The 23,117-nt window shown below is 39.2% G+C and overlaps 1 protein-coding gene across 3 annotated transcripts in view; it reads left to right on the top strand.

The window, feature by feature from the left end:
* Positions 1–23,117, top strand: part of LOC122812034 (prosaposin-like) — a 225,816-nt gene that overhangs the window by 126,271 nt on the left and 76,428 nt on the right. For all 3 annotated transcript variants that reach the window (XM_044084280.1, XM_044084278.1, XM_044084277.1), the window contains exons 6-7: positions 9,619–9,699; positions 22,939–23,026. In XM_044084280.1, the coding sequence (XP_043940215.1) occupies positions 9,619–9,699; positions 22,939–23,007 (150 nt within the window). In that variant the 3' untranslated portion in view covers positions 23,008–23,026. The remainder of the gene's footprint in view (positions 1–9,618; positions 9,700–22,938; positions 23,027–23,117) is intronic.

The raw sequence follows: 23,117 nt of genomic DNA, 5'->3' as shown, positions 1-23,117 counted from the left end.
CTTATTCTGGAATGAAGTAGGGAGAACGAATGTTTAGAAGTTTAACATTTTATTTGATGGTGAATATGAGAAAAATACTACTGGGGATTTCAACTTAAAATAAGAAAGAGTAAGAAGAAGTTTGTGATACACGTAAGAAAATTAAGAGAAGTTATAATATGCGAATAGTTGAAATTCTGGTCAAATAACTTGAGGACATTTAAAACAGAGACAGGCAAAGTGAAGTAGATTTATTTTTTGTCAGAAACAAGTGATGGAAGTAGGGGCTGGAGTTATATTAAATGGATTTTCTGATCATAAGGCTATTTGGAAAAAGTGTTGAAATAACATGAAAGTTATAGCAGAAGGTAGAGTGGTTAAGAGATTAGTTACTAAGTTTCTTAATCAGAAAGTATTAGAAAGTGAAATGGATCATTTATAGATAAATCATAGTTCTACATCAATACCTAACAACAACAGTTGTATTTTCTTACATTCTGCTCCACTCTTGATCATCATTATTTTATTAATGTTGTCAAATGTTTGCCTCCCCTCCACAAAACCACATTTATCCATATTTACCACTCTATATTACAGCATTGAATGCTTAGGTTGTCGAACGCCAAAACATGGACACCTAAATGTGGAACACTCAAAACCTCGATTGGCTAATTACACAAATTTTTTCCACGTGAAAAATTTTGCTTGGCCAACAAAAAAAAATATATATATATACTTGAAAACCCTAATCAAGTGGGAGGCTTCGCCCCATACACCTCCAATGTAGGGGGCTGTGTCCACCCACCCCCTAACTAAATATGCCAACTCCAAGATCGCTCTACATCGGGGAAAAGGGCAAATCCCCGATGACGACAATGTGAATTTTTTCCCTGGGAAAAAATTTGCATACTTGCCCCCAGTCATGGTTTTGAGCATTTGTCATTTAGGTGTCAATGATTAAGCGTTCGACAACCTAAGCATTTGACACAGTAATAGGAACCCTATTTACCAGCTTTGGTATCACTTTTGCCATTCTTTTAGCCATTATAGATATAAATAGTTTATAATCATGGCTTAGATTTGAAATGTGCCTTTATGAATATGGAGCTGACTGGTCTTTTCCATCTTTATGTATTACAGCCACCACAGCATTCTTCCAGGATGTTGGTGCATCTCCTTCTTTTAAAATACTGTTAAACAAAACTTCCAGATCTGTATCACTTTCTTCACTCCTAGTTTCCAAACTTCTACAGGAATACCATATATTCCTGGGGATAGTTCTACAAGGAAATTTTATCCTTGATTGGGAGAGTGGTAGAGTGTATTTACATTAAAATATTGAAGGCTTTTCTTAGAGTTTGAGCTGGATAAAAGAAACATGGATAAGGATTTTTCACAGTTTTGTGCAGACTACTAAGGAACGATCTCTGCCTGACATACAGATCGTCTATGCCCCATACTTTCAGAACTACTGCACATCCCTAAGTCCAGTTATGGCAGAAACACCCTCTTGAAAGATCTTAATTTCTTCTGCAACTTAACACATTCCCTCCAGTGCAGCTGTTTTGAGTGTGTACTTTTAACTCCCAGTGGGTGTGGCTCGAGCCTTTAAAAAATGAAATTAACACCTTACAGTTCAAGTAAGTATTTGTATCTCTGGAATCATAAGTGTTACTAGAAAACTGTAAATGGCATACTATTCAGGATAAATTATTCTTTACATTAGTGGCAGTCTTTCTGTTTGATGCTTTAAACTGGATTTCATAAGTCAAAATAAAGGTAGCAAATATTACTTTTGTAATGCTGTATAAACAGATTATGGCTACTCAGTAACCATTCAAGCAAGGCACACACTGCCAGCAGGATTTTCTTCATATTAACTTATGTAGCTCTGTATGTGCTACCTGAATGTTGAGCTATTTAGAGAAATATGAAAATATTACAATACAAATACACAGCATACAAATAATATTCAATATCTCTTTGGATGCATTAGACAGAGGTAACATATTAATACAGTTGTGCTTGCCATCACGTATGCTTTAAAATGAAATTTACTGATACATTGTATGTAGCATGCTTCTGGAATTATTAATGCAAATATGAACAATCTATATTTGATGCCTAGAGGCGTCAACAGGAGTTAACTGCAGAAACTTCTTGGTGATGGTGCACTGAAGTAAATAGAACATAGTTGAGGGAAAGATATTTCACACAGAATACAACTTCTCTGGAATCTTCTTCATTTCTACATAAAGCACCCTACATCTATTACTCTACTCAAGATAATCTGGATGAACAGATGGGAATCACAAGCTCATTCCAGATTTGCACCATTGTCCCTCATGATATGGGTAACATTTAAATGTTTCTTTCTCTGTCCCCCTACAAGGCTTATCCATCCATTGTTTTGCTGCTCCCCAGTTGTACCCCCTAATATTTGTTGCTTCCAAGCTTTCATTACCAACTTTCTATCCCTCTTCCTACTATTATCAGGTTTTCCTCCTGTTCCTCTCGTTTCAAATCTCTGCTTTTCCCATCTACACCAAAAAGACAAAATTCATACTTATCATTCATCATCCTTTTGTAAGCTATTTGCCACATCCCATAGCCAGTCTCCAGACCTGTTGCACAATCTCATATTCTAATTACATATGAAGATGATTTGCTTTTTCCTTCTCATGTGTCTAGCACATGCTGTCCACCTCCCAACCTTCCTAACATACTTCTATTCCTGTCTTATACCATCCATGAATTAAATGCCAATATATATATATCACCAACTCGTCCAAAATGTCTTACCAGTTGTGCCTTATCCTGTACCTCCTCTCACATTTCATCCTCTAGCCACACACACCTTTCCTTTCTCTGTTGTTCCCAGAGCTCTGCCATCACCTCTCTAACCTCTCTAAGGCCTAATTGCATGCAAATAAAACATACCCAGGGATTCATCAAGATCCCTGGCATGGGCTGTAGGACCTTCAGTAAAATGGCTCTGATACAATGATGTGGTATTTTACATTGCACAGATACATTCGCATTAATGAAGAAAGACCTCCTTAGCAGCTAATTTGCATGTCTACGAGTCGCAGTTAACTACTGAAAAGGGAAGATTAGCACTTTCTGTGGTAGTTAATTGAAGCTACCACATTGTGTATACACAGGCATCCATCTCTCCTCCTTCACTTCCCCGCCACACACACATATGCACAGTAAAACACACACAAACATATATGCACATATACCACATATCTCTTACCTGTCCTTGTTGTCAGAATGTCCACAATGTATCCTTTTCTCCAACTCAGGTAATTTACGGATGATGACAGTCGGTCCGTAATGCCAGGCATTACAATTTCACACCCCACTTCCTTCAGTAAATACATGCCGGGACATACTGTTTACATGGTGGAGGGGTATGCCTTACATTTCTCATCCATCATCCTTGTTCAGTATCACATATTGCAGGCAGTGGATAATGCCTGAGATACTCAATATTGTAAAAAAAGCACCTGCTGCACTAATTTATTGCAGCCAACTAATGCAGGGGTCTCAAGGTTAAGAGTACATGGTTCTATTATCCCCCTTTTTATAATTATATATATATATATATATATATATATATATATATATATATATATATATATATATATGGGTCTACTTTGATTCACTGAAAAATCATTTCACTGAATTTCAATTCATAGGTTCATAGGTAGGTACGAGGCTATCGGCCCAAGGGCCTATGTAAGCCTAGCCAACAAGGCTCCCTGGCTTACGCCACCCAAGAAAGTTATTTTCCTGCACAACTGGGCCAGTGAAATGAGTTATCAGTGAGTTTGAAATGAATTTTCACCATCAAAAAAATTGCTGAAAGCTCAAATCACTGAAAACCTCATTTCACTGAATCATATTTCACTGAATGTAAGTGCTGTTGGACAAATAAAACATATATGCCTTTTGCCCCATTGTAGTGCAATCCTGGAGTTAGTATATATAGTTAGGGGGTATGGGGGCACAGCCCCCCATATTGGTGGATGTGGGGGGTGGCCCCCTACCTACTTAGCTTTTATATTTATGAATCTTATTTCACCGAAAGCTAACAATATACAACCAAAAGTAGGTGGGGGGCTGTACCCCCCACCTCCCCAACAATATATGCTAACTCCAGGATTACACAACAGTGAGGAAAATGGCATATACATTTTATTTGACCAACAGTACTTACATTCAGTGAAATGTGATTCAGTCAAATGAGTTTTCAGTGATTTGAGCTTTCAGCGATTTGATGTGAGTGTTTTGAAAATCAGTGAAATGAGTTTTCAGTGAATCAAAGTAGACCCATATGCATATACATATTTTAACAAACTCTTTGCTGTCATTGCACAGGACTAGTATACGATGAGAGAGTTTATAGGGCTTGAGGTCCACTTAGTGAATTTTAAGGCACTCCGTTTTTCCCTGCAACTTATATTTCACTTGCGTGCCTTTAAGGAATATCATATTAAGTATCCCCAGTGTCTAGTGTTCCCTTAACCCCTGATCCCTGTACTGTTACAGTGTCATTAAGGCATGGGAGTTTTAGTTCTGCTGACTAGCAGTTTCCCCACCCTGATCCACATTTTGGCTAAGTGCCTCTGAGGCATGAATTATAGGAATTATCTCTGGTAGCTAGTTGTTCTCCTACCCACTTGCTGTAGGCTTTTCTCATTAGTTTAGAGGGGCATATGGATGAATAAGAGACACCCCAACCAACCCACCCACACAAACACACACAGGTACACACATGCACATAAATGCATACACATACATAGACATACATGCACACACACACACACACACACACACACACACACACACACACACACACACACACACACACACACACACACACACACACACTCTTCTAATGTAGCTCCTCACTAGTCTCAATACTTACTGCTACCATGATGGAGGAACATGGCATTTTGGCCATGTTCACTACAGTGACAAACTACGAGTGGCTATACTGATCTACATGGCCAATAAATCTTATGATTCTATTAATTGCTTAGATGTCTTCCTGGAGTCATTTCTGGAGAAGGAAACATGTAGCTAATTAGCATATGGTTCTCCCCTGAACCACCTCATTAGCATGTAGCATGACAATAGAGAAAGGCCAACCATGCAACAGGTCCATGGTAGAGCTGTCTCTGAATACAAAAATGTAATTTGATAAACTCCCTAACCTCATAGTTTCCCCTACTTAATCACCCTCAAGGCTGAGTCTGATTCCCTGTCTAATCCTTCACCATATCCCCCAATCCCTTTCCTTTATCCTCAGTCCTTAAGCAAACTTTCAGCTAAGTAAGACAACCAGTCCCTTCATTACTCTTTTATTTACCTAACATATAGCTATTTGTTTCCCCTCAGTTTTGACAAATAGCTTCCATTTTCTGAACTCCTAATTCTTTTGACTTTCCATACTAATTCCATCTTTCTGGGTAAACCTCCATCCCAGAAACATCCCAAACTTCTTCCTTCCAACCCAACCATCCATATGCTTCACCATATATTTCTTTAACTTTCCCTTTTCTCTAAGAATAAACTGATCTGCTCATATTCCCTCAGCAGTTGCATAACACTCATAGCCATCAAATACCATCTAAAATCAGGAATTCCATATCAACACTTTATCTGTTTTCCCCTCAACTCTCACTCTTTCTTTTTTTTTTTTTCTTTCTTTCTTTCTTTCTTTCTTTCTTTCTTTCTTTCTTTCTTTCTTTCTTTCTTTCTTTCTTCTCTGTTTTGCCCTTACCATCTCTCCACATAAATCTAACCCAATTCTTATTAATTTCACTTTCTACTTTACTTTTAGAACCTATATATTTATGCTCTCATAAATAAATCACAAGGACATATCATGCATTGTAGTAATCTCACCTTCCTCATTAGGGTGGTAATCATCCCGAACCATCCTTCTGTTAGCATCCCCACTCTGTCTCTGTGGTTTGCCTAGTTTACTTCTATTATTATCTTCAGTGATGGGAAGGCCATCATACTTAGACATTTCTCCCACCACTTTTCCCAAGGTAACTCCACCACTATATAAGTATCATCCATTGCACACGATATTGAAATACTAACAAAAATAAACCTGAAGACAGGAGAATCATGGTCTTGTACCCATCAGTCAAACAGCCTCCAGTAATTACCTACTGACAAAGATTTGCACTAGTATTTTTTTTTATAGAATGTCCTGATTGTTGTCAACCACTGTCTCTCCCCAATGCATTCTTTAACACTTTAACATATCAAGCAAATAATCTTGTGAGACACAATCAAATATTTTTTTAAAATTTCCAAATATCTGTGCCTGCCTTATTGCCACTTCTCTTTCCACCTAATCCAAAAATGCATTAGCACTCCCAATTATCTGCCAGTGAATGCCCTCAACACAATCAACTCAGTTGTCCCAAATGATATCGGGCTATGCTACCCTGTGATCTAGCTATCAAGAAACTGACAAGAAGTTTAACATTCCCATTACATAAGGAGTTGCCATTGCTATATCATAGAGGAATTAAACTCTGACAATGGCTTGGGTGACTCTGACTCGATTAGTGGTTCAGATGTCTGACGCACTTATAAGAGAAGACAAATGGGAGAGGGGTACATATTCAGGGTACATTATTGTGGCTTAAGTAACCTACTGAAGACTGGGAAAACAATGGCAAGGTGCTCTGTGAGGCTAGGTGGGGCATGCTACTTATGTCAGCATCATGTGGAAGCCAGGGGTGATTCAGTAGTAGCACCCATTATATGTTCCACTCTTGGAGTGCTTCTGGGCACATACAGGGGCAGTGAAATAAGTGACAAAACCACTGCCTGGATACAGTGTGATGCTGCCCCCATGTCCTCAATCTCCTCATCAGTCCCAGACAAGAGTCAGGTTTAGCCTTGGGGAGACAAAGGTAACTCTGGTAGACCGAGTGGATATGAAGAGGAAAGTCAACTACAGAAAGTAAAAAAAAAAAAAAAAAGTGAAAAATTACATAAGGAAGTTAGCCAGTAATTTGCAGGGTCCTCTCTACTATCTTTTCTGTTAAACACCACTACCACTAATGCTTAATGTGCTGTTTCCAAACAATGACTCTTCTCACTGACATCATTAAATAATCCCATCAAATCATCTGTCACCTGAATACCCACCTTCCTACAGAAATCGAGGGAATATCCATTGTAACTCCCACCTTATTCCATTTCATATAATTAAATATCTAATTGCATCTAGTCCCTCTCTTTTTCCTACCTTCCTATTCCTACCTGTCTCTTGCATGTCGAATACATACTTCTTCATCCCCAAATTATCCTTCACTGACATATACTTGGTTTATAGGAAGCAATCTTATCTGACTTTAGAAGCTAAGCAGAATCAAGCCTGGATACCATTTGGATGGGGATTGTTTGTGAACTTCACTTTTTGACAATAGATTTTAACACTGTTTTTTGATTGGTGGAAAAAGGCAATCAAGATCTATGACTGGTTCTATTTTCTGATTGGTAAAAAAGCCATTAAGATCTATTGATTGGCTTGTTTTTAGTGCATAATGATTGGGCCTGATACCAGGGAATGTTTATTTTTTGAGATTTTTTAAACTAATTTAAACATTGTATTTCACTGGGTGCATGTGCTTTGAATGGTAGTTGATTGGTTGTGTGTGTTTTTTGGCTCAAAGCCTGAATAGTATTTAAATGGTTTAGAAATATTTTGTAAAAAGATTCTGAGGAAGTTCTATGGTAGATATATTAAAGAACAAAAGCGCTTAATCTTGGAAGGAATCTTGTGATTTGTCCTTTGGAACTTGTTATTTTGTTTTGTTTCTAGTTTGTTCCTTGTTGTTTTTGTTTGGATCATATTATAAAGCATTACTCAACAAATTAATGGTCAGAGACAAGGTTAATCAGTACATATTAGTGAACAGACTAAAGGTATATTAAGGGCTAGTGAACAGACTAAAGGTATATTAAGGTCTAGTGGAACCTCTAAGCGGTTCAGAGTATACTGTAACTACAAAATGGATGGTCATTCCTCAGAAGCAGATGTTCTTTCAATGTTTTGAAAACTAATATCTTATAAGCAGTAATGGGAACAAGAGTGTCTGTTTTCCTTCTTCACACTTACCTCTGTTTCCATTAAGTCTGAGTTATGACATCCCATCTTTTACCAGAGCACATTAATCCCTGTATACTGAGTCATAGATAACCATTCTATTGATCAGACTCACGTGAAACCTTATAGGATACAAAATGCCAGTTTGGATTTACTTAGCTATACACAGCTTCTTTAAACTTGCAAAGACCCTTTGAACACAAGGATCCATGAAAAAGAAATCATTCTCAAAATGATGTGCAGTCTTTCCATCCAATGCCCAATTCTTGATGCCCCAAGCTTTACACATGATTTCTTTATTTTTAAGTAGTCCAAAAGTAAAGGCATATATATAGATTCTTTCAAAAAGGGACACAGATTAATGATGGCAGACAACTGTGAGCATTAACTATATCACAAATCTTTAAATGCCTCATTAAGCACTTCATCAAAGTATGTATGTTTACTGTGTTTCAAGCAGTTTTCCTCTTCAAGCCCACCCTGCATAATATGTATTCTGATATTATTGCTATGCATAATTTCCAAGTCATTTGTATTTAAAAGTTCTGACTGTGTTTTACTTATCTTGATTTCACACAAATATACTATGTTCATGCAGCTTTTAAATAATGGTTTCTGTTTTCAGTGTCTTGAGTGTTGTGACCCCATGGTCTACGCTGTATTACTCTTACCGAAATAGTTTGATTAATCAAGTAAGAGATTGCAGGATGTGAAACTCTAATACTGTTCTTTGCCATCAATAGCTATGGCAATTCAGAATACTATTCTGCCATTAAAAATCATGTTTTCTTATTTATGGACTTTCTTTTCCTAAACTTTGGTTCAGAAGTCAGTGCAGGATACCAATGAGCTAAGGTAAATATCTTCAAAGAGTACACACACACACACACACCCATGGGCATGTGCATACACACTTATTTGCATGTGGAGATGCTGATGTGTCACTCAGTTAAGTAGCCCCTCCCCCCACAGTACTTACAGATAGAACTGGGAGTTGACATGCTGATTGTTTATCATCATCATTTATATGCAGCAGAAGTGGTAATGCTGCTGAAAATGGTATGTAAGACAAGAAAAAACGGTGCCAATAAAAATACTTTTAGACTAGTAACAGAGAAGATATTCTATCCGAACATTTTTTTGGGGGGGCTGTGCTGCATTCGTCTATAATATCACAGGTATGGTCAAGTCAGAAGTATAAATGCTTAAGACCCCATATGACTGAAAAGGATACAGTCAGTAATTTATGTCCAATATAAAGCAAAGCTAGAGTTTTAGTTCTCTCCTTTTCCACTACGCCATTATAGACTGGGCACTACTTTGCTTTCCCATTTAATATGTGAACTCTTCATCTTGACAAAGACTGCTGCAATCTATTAAAGTTTATAAGATTTGATGAAAAAGCATTTGAATGACAGTGGTATAGTAAAATATTGTGTAATATCTTAATACATTGTAATGTAATACTTGTCTGTTATTTTATTTCCCAGTGTAAAAGCTTCGTGACCACCTATAAGCATGAGTTGATAAAGGCTTTAATGGAACCCTGGGACTACAAGATGGCCTGTGAGGTAAGGTCATAGTGATTCATGCCACTAGGTGTACATAGCCAGTTCCACTATTGTTCCCCCAATCTTCTACACCTGCTCATTGTTGAGTACTACAACAGTAGGAAAAACATCCACCTCTGCAAAGTGTAAGGCCTTCATTAACTATACCTGAAGTAAAAGTAGCTTTGCCTTCATTACTTTCCCTTTAATGATTAGACTGCCTAACCCACTAGTGGAAACCAATGTTTCCTTTTAAAGATCATATCTTAGATAACATAAATGTAATTTGGTGTGTGACTGGGGACACATAAAGTAGGAATAGTAAAATAAAAAGTGCAACACAAACAGCACAAATGAGCATAACATTGATATGTATTTATATGGCAACCAGTAAGAATCAAGGATACAAATGTCTATTTTCAAAGTGACCCTGGATTGTAACAATACACAAAAGGTTCATTTTGCACCTGCTCATATGTCTGCATAAGGACCCTTCAAATGAATTGTGACATTTTATTTTAATGCATGACCAAGAATGGATTGTATGCAAATGAAGAAATGAAGCCAATAACAAAAAAATGTGGAAAATAAATTACTTTTGTCCCAAAGTTTTTTGTGTTATTCCATCTGCCAACCTATAAGTATTTAAGTGCAGATGAGAACAGCTATATCTAGCACATTTTAATGTAATTAGTAAACTGAGATAACTGCACCGGGGTCCACACCTACTAATTTACATCTTTTAAGAGTTGCATAGTAGGATGCAGCACTGTTACACATCACCTTATCTGGAGCCCGCAGTGCAGAATATGTTATCAGGTGTGATAAATAGCAGTGCAAACAGAGGAAAAGTGAATGTACCATTTCAAAGTGTCTTTGGGATGATGGAATGTCAACATGCAGAAGTGATACCACGTTAAAGATGATATGAAGGAATGTAGCGGAGAAGGATGACGTGAATGTATTGTGCAACAGGGACAGATGGCCATCATGGAACATAAATAATAAAGTGGTGAGCATATGTGCAAAAAAAACATAGACATGACTCCAACTGCAATCAACAGTAGAGTAGCAGCTTTAGTTTCAGATTCTAAATCCTGCACCCACCTGCAGTAGTTGAAATTCTTTATAAATATTCAGAAGACTACATGCTTTTACTTGTTGTCTGACTACTTTATTTCAGCAGTGCTGGAACTTTGTAAGGAATTGTCTTGTGAGCAGAATGAATGTTAGAGCTGTGGCTCAGTGAAACTACATGAATTTAAAAGGTAGCCACAATGTCCAGACTAACATTACTCCACTGAAAGTAATAAAACCTACCCTGAGGTGTTATGAAGTCAGAGTAAAATATATTTAGCTGGGAAGTATGGTAGTTCCCATGACATGGGATTTTAGGGGGGTTGCCTCCTACTCTGTAGTTATTTTAATGTCGCCACACTTATGTACAACAATTAAATTAAATGTAGTTTCATTGAACTGATTCAGTCACTCACTGAGGGCAACATTGGCCTCTGAGCTGCTTTTTTCAGAATACTGAGTCTGCTTACTGCCCCGACCACTTCTTTAGTGTTCATAAACTCCACAGATACCAAGATTCCTACTGGGTACTCAGTATCTACTGTAGCAATAGAACTGCTCTGATATACAATAGTTATATCCTCAAACATCAGCCTATTGGTGCATAGGCTGGATGAAAAAGCTCATGATCTACCAGTCATTGAACAGCATGATACCCCAGACACCATGTTGGAACTTCTGAGTGCCCACAGTCACCCTGTTCCTTCTTGGATGTATGGATTTATGAATGGAATGAGTGTAATTGGGAAGAGAGGTTTATTCCACAGAATAAAAGTCTTTCAGATATAAAGTTATTATTGCTCATAGTATAGCTGATACTAATTTTTATTGAGGATGAGTGTCCTCAGTCAGTAAATGTCACCTTGTATCTTTCTGAATTATACATGTTACATCAACTGCTGAAGTAACACCATTCCTGAACCATTTTACACAAAGATTTTCTCATTTCTGCTGCCATTTCTGACAATCATGCATGTTAAGGGGCCACATATACTTCCTAAAATATAGCTTTGATACTATGTTTTGCTCACCCTGTAACTTTTTTAGAACAAAAATGTAGTGACTAATTACAGCTCCTAAAACATAAGCTACTTAGAAAAATTCCTACTATAGTTTGAGAGGTGTGAAAAAGATTATGTTACTAAGTGGTGATCTCAGATGCCAAAGGAGCTTATTAAATGAAATATGAGATCACATAGAACTTAACTGAACCTCGGTTTAGTCATGTCGGACTAAAGGAGTCGATGCACATTCCTCCTAGCCATATCGCCATATTCTGGAATATGACTCAGCAAAAAAAAATCAGCATTGTAATGATTTTAATGGGCCAACCCACCCATTGTAAACAAAAACAAATAAAACACTGCTTGAACTTTAGGAGTATAGAAGCTCTTGTCATGGAGCTAAACAATTGTTATAAAACACATTTCCCAGTAGACATAAAACAAAGTCTGTTTACATATTATGCAGTAGAGTCCTCCAGCAATATGTTCTAAGATGAGCAAATGTGGAGTAGAACAAAGGTGTGGTGATTAGTACTAATGCCTCCCAGCACTTGGTTTTCCAACTTAGTACTAATGCCTCCCAGCACTTGGTTTTCCAACTTAATCCTCAGATTTAGTACTTTCTGTGTTGGGTCTGCACATTGTGCCTATATGTGTTTTTTCTGGGTTTTCCGGGTTCCACCCACATTACATTCATGTGCTTTAGATGAATTGGTGCTCCGTCAAATGGTTTGTGAGTGGCATGCGTGAATGAATGTGTGTGAACTTCTTATGATACTGTGTTACCACATACAGGATTATTATTTCTGTCTAGCACCCATAACTACTGGGAAAGGTTTTTGCTCCCTCTCAGTCTTGAAATAGATTAAGGAGGTCATTGAAGAATGAATGAGTAAATGTTACTGAAGCATGGAATGTTGAATAAAAGAGTGTCATGTTACTCTCAGCTATTACCTTTAATGAATCCTGAGCTTCTAACCAAGTTAAGGCCAAGGAATCATCGGATTGCTGGCCTGATGATCACCATGGAGGTCCGAAATGCAAAATCTGGTTTGTCATGCTGGTACTCTTTTTTTTCTGCTCAAAAGACTTAACTGTTTTTACAGTCCTTGTTCTCTGTGCAACATCAGTCTATGAAATGAAAATATGAGGGCACTCCACTGATATAAATTACTTAAGATACTCAAATAATGATATCCCTTGATATATACACTTCAACTGATGAGGCAAGTATGTCCGTGCTTTTTTTATTCAGCAAACTACTTGAATGTCCATGAGATAACTCTCCTGTCTGTACAAACTGGAAAGCAAAATTATTGGTGCCCAATTCCCTAAGAGTATGTTCATAGGTTCATAGGTTGGTACTAGGCTATCAGCCCTAGGGCCTATACAAGCCTAGCCATAACAATTCCCTGGCTATTTCTTCCCACATTATTTACTTTCCTGGACCCCTGTCTAGCAGGGCGACTGACGTGATCCCTGGGGTGAATTTCCTTTCTCCCATCCAATCGTCAAGGTTCCTCTTGAAGAGGTCCAAAGAGGCACTCTGCTTGACATGTATGGGCAATCTATTCCAGAGTCTGGGGAGTCTCTGGGTCAGGAACCTATCCCTCCAGCATGTTTTGTTTATTGTGATGACAAGGTTTAGATCCCTGGAGCATGTAGCTCTGAGGGACTGGGATTTCTTTAAGTGTAGCATGTCCAACAGCTCTGGGTTTGACATGACCTTGTATGTTAAGCAGAGATCGCCTCTGAGTAGACGACATGCGACAGAGTATAGCTGGAGTTTTTTAAGGAGGTCAGCGTAGGGCATCTGCTTTAGGCCTGTTATTCTTTTAGTGAGGTATTTCTGAGGCCTTTCCATTTGTTGCAGATGTCTTGAGAGGTACATACCAAATGGGGCGTTGTATTCTATAATGGGTCTAATGAGGGATGAGTACAGTGGGACAATGACCTCCTTTTTTCTGGATGAAAAGCCCTTCGTGATGAGGTGTGCCACATAGAAGGATTTCCTGACTGTTGTGGCGATGTGGTTATCGAAGGTGAGACCACTGTCCACCTGTGTCCCTAAGTCTCTTATCACACTTTCTGTGTTTAGTGTACTGCCACCTATATGGTAATTCATGGATACATGTTTTTCCCAAAGGGGATAACAATACATTTCTTGGCATTGAGCTTGAGCCCATGGCTCTGGCACCAAGCATCTGTTTCTGTACGGCCCTTTTGTAGAGTATCCACATCATTTGGGGATTCAATAATGGCTCCCAGTTTGCAGTCATCTGCAAACTTTGTTAGCCAGAGTCCCTTAGTGTTGACCTGTACTTCAGAGAAGTAGATGCCAAACAAGAGCGCCCCAGGACTGAACCCTGAGGTACTCCACTTGTCACTTGTCTGGAGCTGGATTTGGAGTCGGCTACTTTTACAGTGTGGATTCTATCAGTAAGCCATTTAGCAACCCATTGGGTGACATAGGGATTAATGCCCAACTTAGTAAGTTTATCTATGATTCCAGAGTGGGGATGGTGTCAAAGGCCTTGGCAAGGTCTAGATAGGCTGTGTGGACCACCTTACCCTTGTCCATGGCTCTGGAGACTGATTCAAAGAAGTCAATCAGGTTCAGGAAACAAGATCGGCCCTTCACAAACCCAAACTGGGTGGGGTCCAGTGTTTGAAGGTTGCCAATGTCTTTGTTTATAAGTTCCATGATAATACGCTCCATGGCCTTGCAGATAAGGCTTGTCAGACTGATGGGACGGTAGTTTCCGGGATCCAAGGTGGATCCCCCCTTGTGGATTGGGATAACTGTAGCTCTGCGCCACTCAGTGGGCACGAAACCTGAGGTGAGGCTATGATTAAACATGACACTTAGGTGAGGTGCCAGCTCATATTGTAGTTCATGTAGTACACAGCCCGGGATGTCATCTGGTCCCATGGATGCTGTATTCTTGGCTTTAGAGAGTGCGTTTTGTACCTGTGTGGCCATTATTACTGGAATTTGGCAATCTTCCGGTATTGAGATGGGCCATTTAGGGGATGAGGGGGGGGGGTGAAGTTGGCACTGAATCGATCTGCCAAGATATTGGCAATATCCTTTGGATCAGTATATTTAATGCCATTCTGTTTTAGCTCAGAGCAGATCTGAGCATTGCCATTTAGATTCTTGACATAGTTATAGAATGCTTTGTGGTTGTCTTTGGAATCTTTGGCAATTTTATTTTCGTAACTAGCTTTGGAGGATTTTATGAGGCATCTCAGTTTCTTACTGAGGCTAGTAAGGGAGTTTTTTGCATCCTGGGATTTTCCTCTTTTCTGCAAAAGTTTCTTCCTTTTGTTGTAAAGTTTGTTTATGGCAGGGGACCACCAGATTGGCTTCCTTTTTTTGGATGAGAGCATTTTGGTTCTATTTGGGATGGCACTATTCATGCTTGAGTGGATGTGCTCATACAGTGCCTTAGTGTAGGATTCAGCAGTTGAACTTTCAGTTACCCTCTGCATGGGTGTTATGAAGTTTGTCACTTCTGACTTGAGTAGCATGAAGTTGGCTTTGGAGAAGTTTTTTATGGTGGTTTCTTTACTGGGGGGTGGGGGTGGGATGTGGATGTTAAGGGTGATTAACTTATGGTCAGACCTGACTAACGAGGGGGTGACCATAGGTATGGAGCATTGATTTCCCATGTTGGTAATGACCAGGTCTAGGATATTGGAGCCCCTGGTGGGACTATGGATTAGTTGATCCAGGGCATTGGAATTTATGAATTCCAAGAACCGTTGCGCAAAGGTGTTGGGACATGAGTAGTTTTCCCAGTTAATGGCAGGGTAGTTAAAATCACCCAGTATTAGGGTGTTTGGTTCTATCTTAATATTTTCCAGTATATTTAAAAAGGTGTAGTGAGAATCTTGGGGTATGGTGGGGGATCTGTAGCAAGCTACAATTTGGATTGCAGTCTTACCTAGTGTTAGTTGCACTTGGAGAATTTCAGACACATTGTGTTGACCAACTAGCCTGGTGGTGTGAATATCCTTGGTGAATATTGACACTCATCCACCTTTAGTGTTTCGGTCCTGGTTTGGTGGCCGAAAAGTGTGGTAAGAGTTGTAGCCTGGTATTGCAGGGGTGCTCTCTGGAGCCTTGAACCAGGTCTCAGTTACTGCACAGATATTGATGTTCTGCATTTTTAGGAGTGCCTCGAGAGAGTGCATTTTGAGGTTTAGACTTGTAGCATTGAGTAGCATTACCTTCAGATTTTGCATGCTTATACCTGTTATGGTGGTGGTTTTGTCCTTTGAAGTTTGCCTAAAAAAGGCACTATAGGGGTGGCAAGAGCCTTAGCCAGTAACCTGAATCCCAGGGGCAACAGGTGCAGACCATCTCTGGCAAAGCATCGTGGTCTGTCAATCATGTCATCCCAGGCAGACAGATACTGGATCCCCTTTGAATGACACCATAAGCTTAGCCAATTGTTGAAGTCAATCATTTTATCCTTATATTGTGGTATCATTCTGGGCGAAGGCAGGATGCTACTCAGGGCTAGGGTCATACCTGCCTGGGCCACATGATCTGAGAGCTCTTCCATGTCTCTTTTCATGTAGTCCAGGGAGGTACGTTTCAAGTCATTCACTCCAACATGGACAGTGACAAAGTCATATTTGTACTTGTTGTGGAGTGACTTGAGTGCATGCGTTATGTGGCGGATCCTGGCACCCGACAGGCAGCTGACTGTAATTTTCTCCTTATTCAACCTGGTGAGAGGGACATCAGTGTGCCGGACAATAGAGTCACCTATGACTAAAGTGTTAGGTACATTGTCTTGCCTTAGGGGCTGTTGCTGGGTGGCACACTGGTGTTGTGAACTATGTGACACATTGGTTGTGATTGGTGTTTGTTTGCGTTTCAGCTTCAGAGGTCTTTGTTGCTTGGGCAGGTTACAGTTAAGGGCCTCTGCATATGTGGATTTAGTGTTGCTATATGTGGGTGTTGGTGGTGCGGTTTTAGAAGGGCTATGTGTTGCTTGAGATGGTTCTCCAAATCAGTACAGAGGCATTTAAAGATGGGGTGGCACACAATTCACCAGACATTCTCTGGACTGAAAGATCTTTACTACCTCATCCTTCCAAGCCAGGCAAGGGGAGCAGCTGTTCCAGTCTGGGATAATCACAACTTGTGAGTGGCAGGACAGACATTGAGAGATTCAGAAAAGGAAGCACATGAGATTGGATGGTTGCCTGATTTAACTTATATAGTGCAGGGCCAATGAATGCCAGCTGACTGCAAGACAATAAGGGAGAAGTGGGGTCTTTCCAATGTATCATTCTGGATGTATTTACACATCTGTTACATACTCTACAAGTCTGTCTATTGACTGGAAAGATGAGCAGCACTTTCCTTTAATTAGGATAGCTTTGAGCCTCAGAGGGAACATGAATGACATTAAACTCCTGAGGGCATCCAGGCTACATTAAATGCTGACTGACAGGGATAACAATGAGTTATTTATTTGTTTGTTTATTCATTTTTATTTGCTAAGTGAGGGTAGAGCATTGATCATCATTGACCACTTTCAGGTTATGACATCCCCACTCTGGGCCACTAATCAAGGAGCCCGAGTCCTCACCACTGACACTGGAGAGTGATGTTCACTTGGAAAAACAAATGGATACATTCAGTATTTCCAGATGCAGACTTCTCTGCATCAAGCACACTTTCCCTTAAGAGCACACAGGGAACATGCTCAGTCTGGAGGCTGATACAATCTTTCTCTCTCCAGACTTCCAGTAAGACTCCCCACTGGCACAGCTTTAGAACTGAATCCTTAGCCAAGGTTCCAAGCCAAGTCCTCCAGCCCCTCTCTGTGGAACCAGTGCCTTGTGTCCCTGTTCCAAGCAGCTGACACACACTGTCTTTGAGATTTGATTTGCACAAACACACCTGGGACAGGCTGGCACAGATTGACCTGCTGTGCCCCATTCTGCCCAGACTAGAAGGTAGTTATCACTGCCACCAGAACCCCTGCCAGCTACTTTAAGGCTCTTACAAGGGTACACAGTTATACTGTGTACAATTACTACTAATACAAATGGTAATGCTGACCAAACAGCAAGGCTTTCAGGAGGGGCTAGAGTTATCACCAAATAAATATATGCAAATACTCTCAAAGCTTAAGTATTTTCTGAAATGACCAGCCACAATCAAAAATTTTAATATATCTATTAATAAATAATAAAAGAACATGAATATACTAAATATTTATTTACAGTAATCGCCACAGTTTTGGTGACAGGAAAGATTAAAAATAACACAGCTGGAAAGATTCATGCCAGTTACAGAAAACAATACTTAACTATTCTCACAAGATGCTCCTAACTGATTTACAGAACTACTATCCCTGGTCACTTACTAGCACAAGGCAAGATGAAGTGGGTGAGTGGTCCTTGTTGTCAGATCCAAGACAAAATACTGAGAGCAATCTCCTACTAATACTGAAATATTATTTCTAGCTTAGAGAATGACATCACACACATCTGGTCATATGACTCTTTTTCCCGCACCATCCACCATCACTAGAAGCTGCCAGGATTTTTGCACCTATGTGTCAATAATACCCACACAAGGGATTTGCTCAGATCTGCTGCTGCTCCTGGAAGTCATAAAACCATTCCAAACCTCTACTCTTTCAGAGTAGCAATTAGTTCACCTGAATAAGAATGCAGGAAGCTTCCTAGTGCAAGCTTTTTTTCTCTGGCTGCATTCAAAACTGTGAGATATGGCTTATGCCCAGTATTTAATTTCTTTACTATTTTTAAGTTTGAGATTAACCTCTTCTCTTTCTGTATCCTTGGTTACAATATATACATGTAAACAGTTACTATAATGCACTTACATTTCTTTGCTTTCCAGCAGGGTACACTGTTGATATATTTTTAACACAAGCAGCTCACAAATACATTTTTAAACACAAGCATCATTACAACTCAGTTTAATACACAAATTATATATAATTCTTTACAGAATTCCACTAGCTATGCTGGTATATGTTACCCATCCATTGCCCCACTTCTCCTGGCATTACTGGCAGTACCTCCTATCATCACATAGGCCCTGTTCTGAAAAATAATGCATGGTTTAAAAATAAACAGTAATGTAACATTCGGTCATTTAAAAAAATAGAAAATTATTGTAGGAGAGTGGCAGCTATAAAAGAAGTAAAGAAGTCAAGCAAACAGGGTAAACTATAACAAAAGTAGATGGAAAGGTTTAGTAGAATTTTAACATATAAGACTTTACTTCATAATAGATATATAGAATGTATACATGTATATTGGAGAGGTGAAAGTGAGCAGAAGGTGGAGGAGAGGGTAAGAAAAAGAGTAGAAAGGTGGAGTAAGGTGAAGAAGTGTAAGTTGTGTTGAATGATGTGGAGGGTAAAGAGAGTTGGGAGATCCTCAAAGAGAAGCCCACAGACTCTTACAACTTTTGAAATCATTGAAGAGAGACCCATGGAGACCCATGTCTTAGGAAGGAAATTCCCTCTTTTAATCATCACTACAAGGGTACAGCGATGAGCATCAGGTATTCATGCAGAGCTTGATATGCTCAGGATGTGGGTCTACCAGTTCAATGATGGAACATAATTTTTGGGATAGCTCCCCAGAGCTTGAATTGTAATCAAAGATGGCATCATTCCTAGTACTGTACACTCAGATAAAGCTTTCTTGTACTAAAGTTTTTTTTTTCTCCTGGCTTTGATCCATCCCAGTTAGCTTCCAGTGTTAGATCCCCATATAGCCCACAAATGGAAAAACCCTAAAGACAATCTAAGGTAGGCTGTTCCAGACAGTTGCAAGTGACAAGGAGTCTGGGGGGGGCACGTAAGATGCTCCGCACACTGAAGAATGCCCCAACCCACATAAACTACAGCCTTTGTCAAAACATTCAAAGCGCCAAAGGGTCTGTAAAATATTGCTGTTGACTGCTAACAGAATATAATATATAATCTCAAATACCTATAGAAGCAATTTACTACTACCATTTGCTCAGTAATTGCTGATTTAATTATTTAAAACTTGTACCTGTTAGAAAGTTTTAATGGTGTTTTACATACATGTATATATATATATATATATATATATATATATATATATATATATATATATATATGGGTCTACTACTAATTACCGACACGACGATTCCCCGACGGAAAACTCCCCGACGCCAGACGACCAACATCACACAAACCCGACAACGCAAAACACCGAACACCATTACACCGAACACCATTACACCGACACATGGAACGTAAACAACACGCGACACTACATAGCATACACACTAGCCCTGACCCAAACCCTAACCCTAAGGTCCGACACTATCGCACACTTCACCTACCTGCACCCTAACCCTAACTCACTTAACCCACCCCTAGCCCAAGCTCCGACACTAACGCACACATCACCTACCTGCACCCTAACCCTAACTCACTTAACCCACCCCTAGCCCAAGCTCTGACACTAACGCACACTTCACCTACCTGCACCCTAACCCTAACTCACTTAACCCACCCCTAGCCCAAGCTCCGACACTAACGCACACATCACCTACCTGCACCCTAACCCTAACTCACTTAACCCGTCCCTAAACTACAGTCCCTCACTAGCACACACTTACCTTACCCGAACCATTCCTCCGACCGAACACACACTCACCTTTCCCACAGCCTAACCCGACATCCCACAATCTCGAGCACTTACCTGACCGCTCCTAACTCCGTCACCATCGCACACTTACAGCGTCGCGATCGCACATTCCCTTGTTGGTCTTTCCGCTGTCGGCAAATCACCCTGTCGGTACACTTACCTGTCGGTCATCTGGCGTCGGTGAGTTTTCCGTCGGGGAATCGTCGTTTCGGGCATTAGTAGTAGACCCATATATATATATATATATATATATATATATATATATATATATATATATATATATATATATATATATATATATATACATATACACCTATCTATCTATCTATCTATCTATCTATCTATCTATCTATCTATCTATCTATCTATCTATCTATCTATCTATGTGTGTGTGTGTTTGTGTGTGTGTCTGTGTATATGTGTATATCTCTCACTGTATGTATATATATATATATATATATATATATATATATATATATATATATATATATACCATATTTCCCCGAAAATAAAAAAAAAACGGGTCTTATACTCTTTCTCCCGCCGAAATACGCATTAGGGCTATCTTATCTTTCTTACCCTTACTAATGATTAGAGGTGGGTGTTTTCTTTCCATCTAGATGAATTGCCAAAATACAGGTAACACGTGCACTCTCATAACCAGTGGAGGGAATACAGATTGACTAGGCACCACTTTGATCAATTGTTGTTTAAGATTCTTGGCCCATAAACACTACAGTTTCATCAATAGCAATCATGTGGAGAGTTGGTATTTAGAAAAGTCAATGCCATCAACAAAGGACTTGAACGCAAGTGCACGTTTAATAACTTCAGTATCTTCCAACTTGAACAGTGTTATTGATCTTATTAGAGACAGTTCATGCCACTGAAGGAAGCCATCCAGCCAGTGTTGTTATGCTTTGAATTCTTCTGGGGATATTTCTAACTGTGGTGCCATTACAAGGGCAAATGCTTGAATATCAGCCCTGCACACAACTAAAACCTTTGCTCTCCTGTTAGCAATCCATTTTCAGATGATGTCTTCCAGCTCAGGAAATAATGGTCGCCAGCCTGATCCAAACTTGCACTTCTTAGCATTTCCCTCATTGGCCTGTTGAGGTTTTCGTACGCCGCACGTCATTTTCGGACCATTCGGAGATCTAACTTCTTCACTTTACAGAAAGCCATCAGATTCTTTCCCCGAGAGTCCTCCATGATTCCTTTCTTGTACTCGACAGAATAGCTCTTTCTTTTTGCACTCATTTTGTGTGTGGGGGGGTTAATTGAAGACTTACAAGACCGGAGTGGCAACACAAAATGGCGATGGTTAAGAAGACACAACCACAGCTGTTTGCTATCAAGTGCGTGCGCTTTTTGCGCGTTGTCTGTACTTTCACCAATCAAAGTGCATCTGCCAGTGTTTATGGGCCAAGGATCTCAACCATCAAGTGTGAGTGATGATTAGGGTTACAGTAAGAATTGTGGAGGACTTCCATGGAAAGAATCTTACAACTTTCTGCAAAGAGAAGAAGTTGGGTATCCAAATGGTCCGAAAATGGCGAGCAGAGTACAATAACCTCAGTCAATGGGTGTCAATAATATTATTTTATAATTCATCACACCCATCGTGTGTTGTTGATCTTAACTGAGGCTTATTTTTCGGGTAGGGCTTATATAATGACCACCCTGGAAAACCATGCTAGGCCTTATTCTCTGGTTAGGTCTTATTTATGAAGAAATATGGTATATATATATATATATATATATATATATATATATATATACATACACACACACACACACATATATATATTATATATACATATATATATATATATATATATATATATATATATATATATATATATATATATATATACATACATACACACACTCTGCAAGAAAGACTGGACCAAGCTAAAGTCTTCAATGTGCAATACTTTAGACTTCCTGTAGTGCATGAGTGATGGCCTGTGGGATATATTCAAATCACCCCTTAAGAACATACCAGTGTTTCAGCTACATAGCTTCTGACTACAAGAGGTTTAAGGTATTACACATTGAACTCTGGAGCTTGGTTATATGTTTTTTGCGTTTTTTACTGAATGGCTTGTCTGTGTGACCATTTACCCTGTGGTTTGATATATATTGCTTACTTTACCACATCCTGCTTAAACTTATGGTTTGGAGGATGCCAACATGAGTGTGTGTGGGGTAATAGTGGAAAGAACCACTGCAATGATAGTCAGCAAGAAACAATAGACATCATCAGAGAATCACTGACAAAAATGGAGCAATACATGAACATCTCTTTTACAACAATAATTTAGCTACCCTATCTCCTGTTATAAGCTCTAAAATATTTTCCTGCCATAATTAGCTATCAGGATGGATATGTCTTTAGTGTAGAAATGAAGGTCATATTTATTTAAATAAATTATCTTAAATCTGCTGTATAATACTGACCTTCTCTTTATTTTTTTAACAGAAAGTAAGCATGTGTGTTGCAGCAAAGCACGACTCTCCAGCTAATCACCGAGCCATTGAAGGACAATGAAAGTGCCCCAATGCATAATGTAAGTATTAGGAATCAATGACAGAAGATGGTGCATTAAAAAACTTCTGATGTCAGCTTCACCCCTTCATCTTTCTGTAGCCATGTCCTTC

Source organism: Protopterus annectens, chromosome 9.part0, assembly GCF_019279795.1.
Source record: "Protopterus annectens isolate FY-2018-M chromosome 9.part0, PAN1.0, whole genome shotgun sequence".
Classification (NCBI taxonomy): domain Eukaryota; kingdom Metazoa; phylum Chordata; order Ceratodontiformes; family Protopteridae; genus Protopterus; species Protopterus annectens.
Note: the sequence above shows the minus strand (reverse complement) of the source record. Positions and strands in the feature narration are given on the sequence as shown.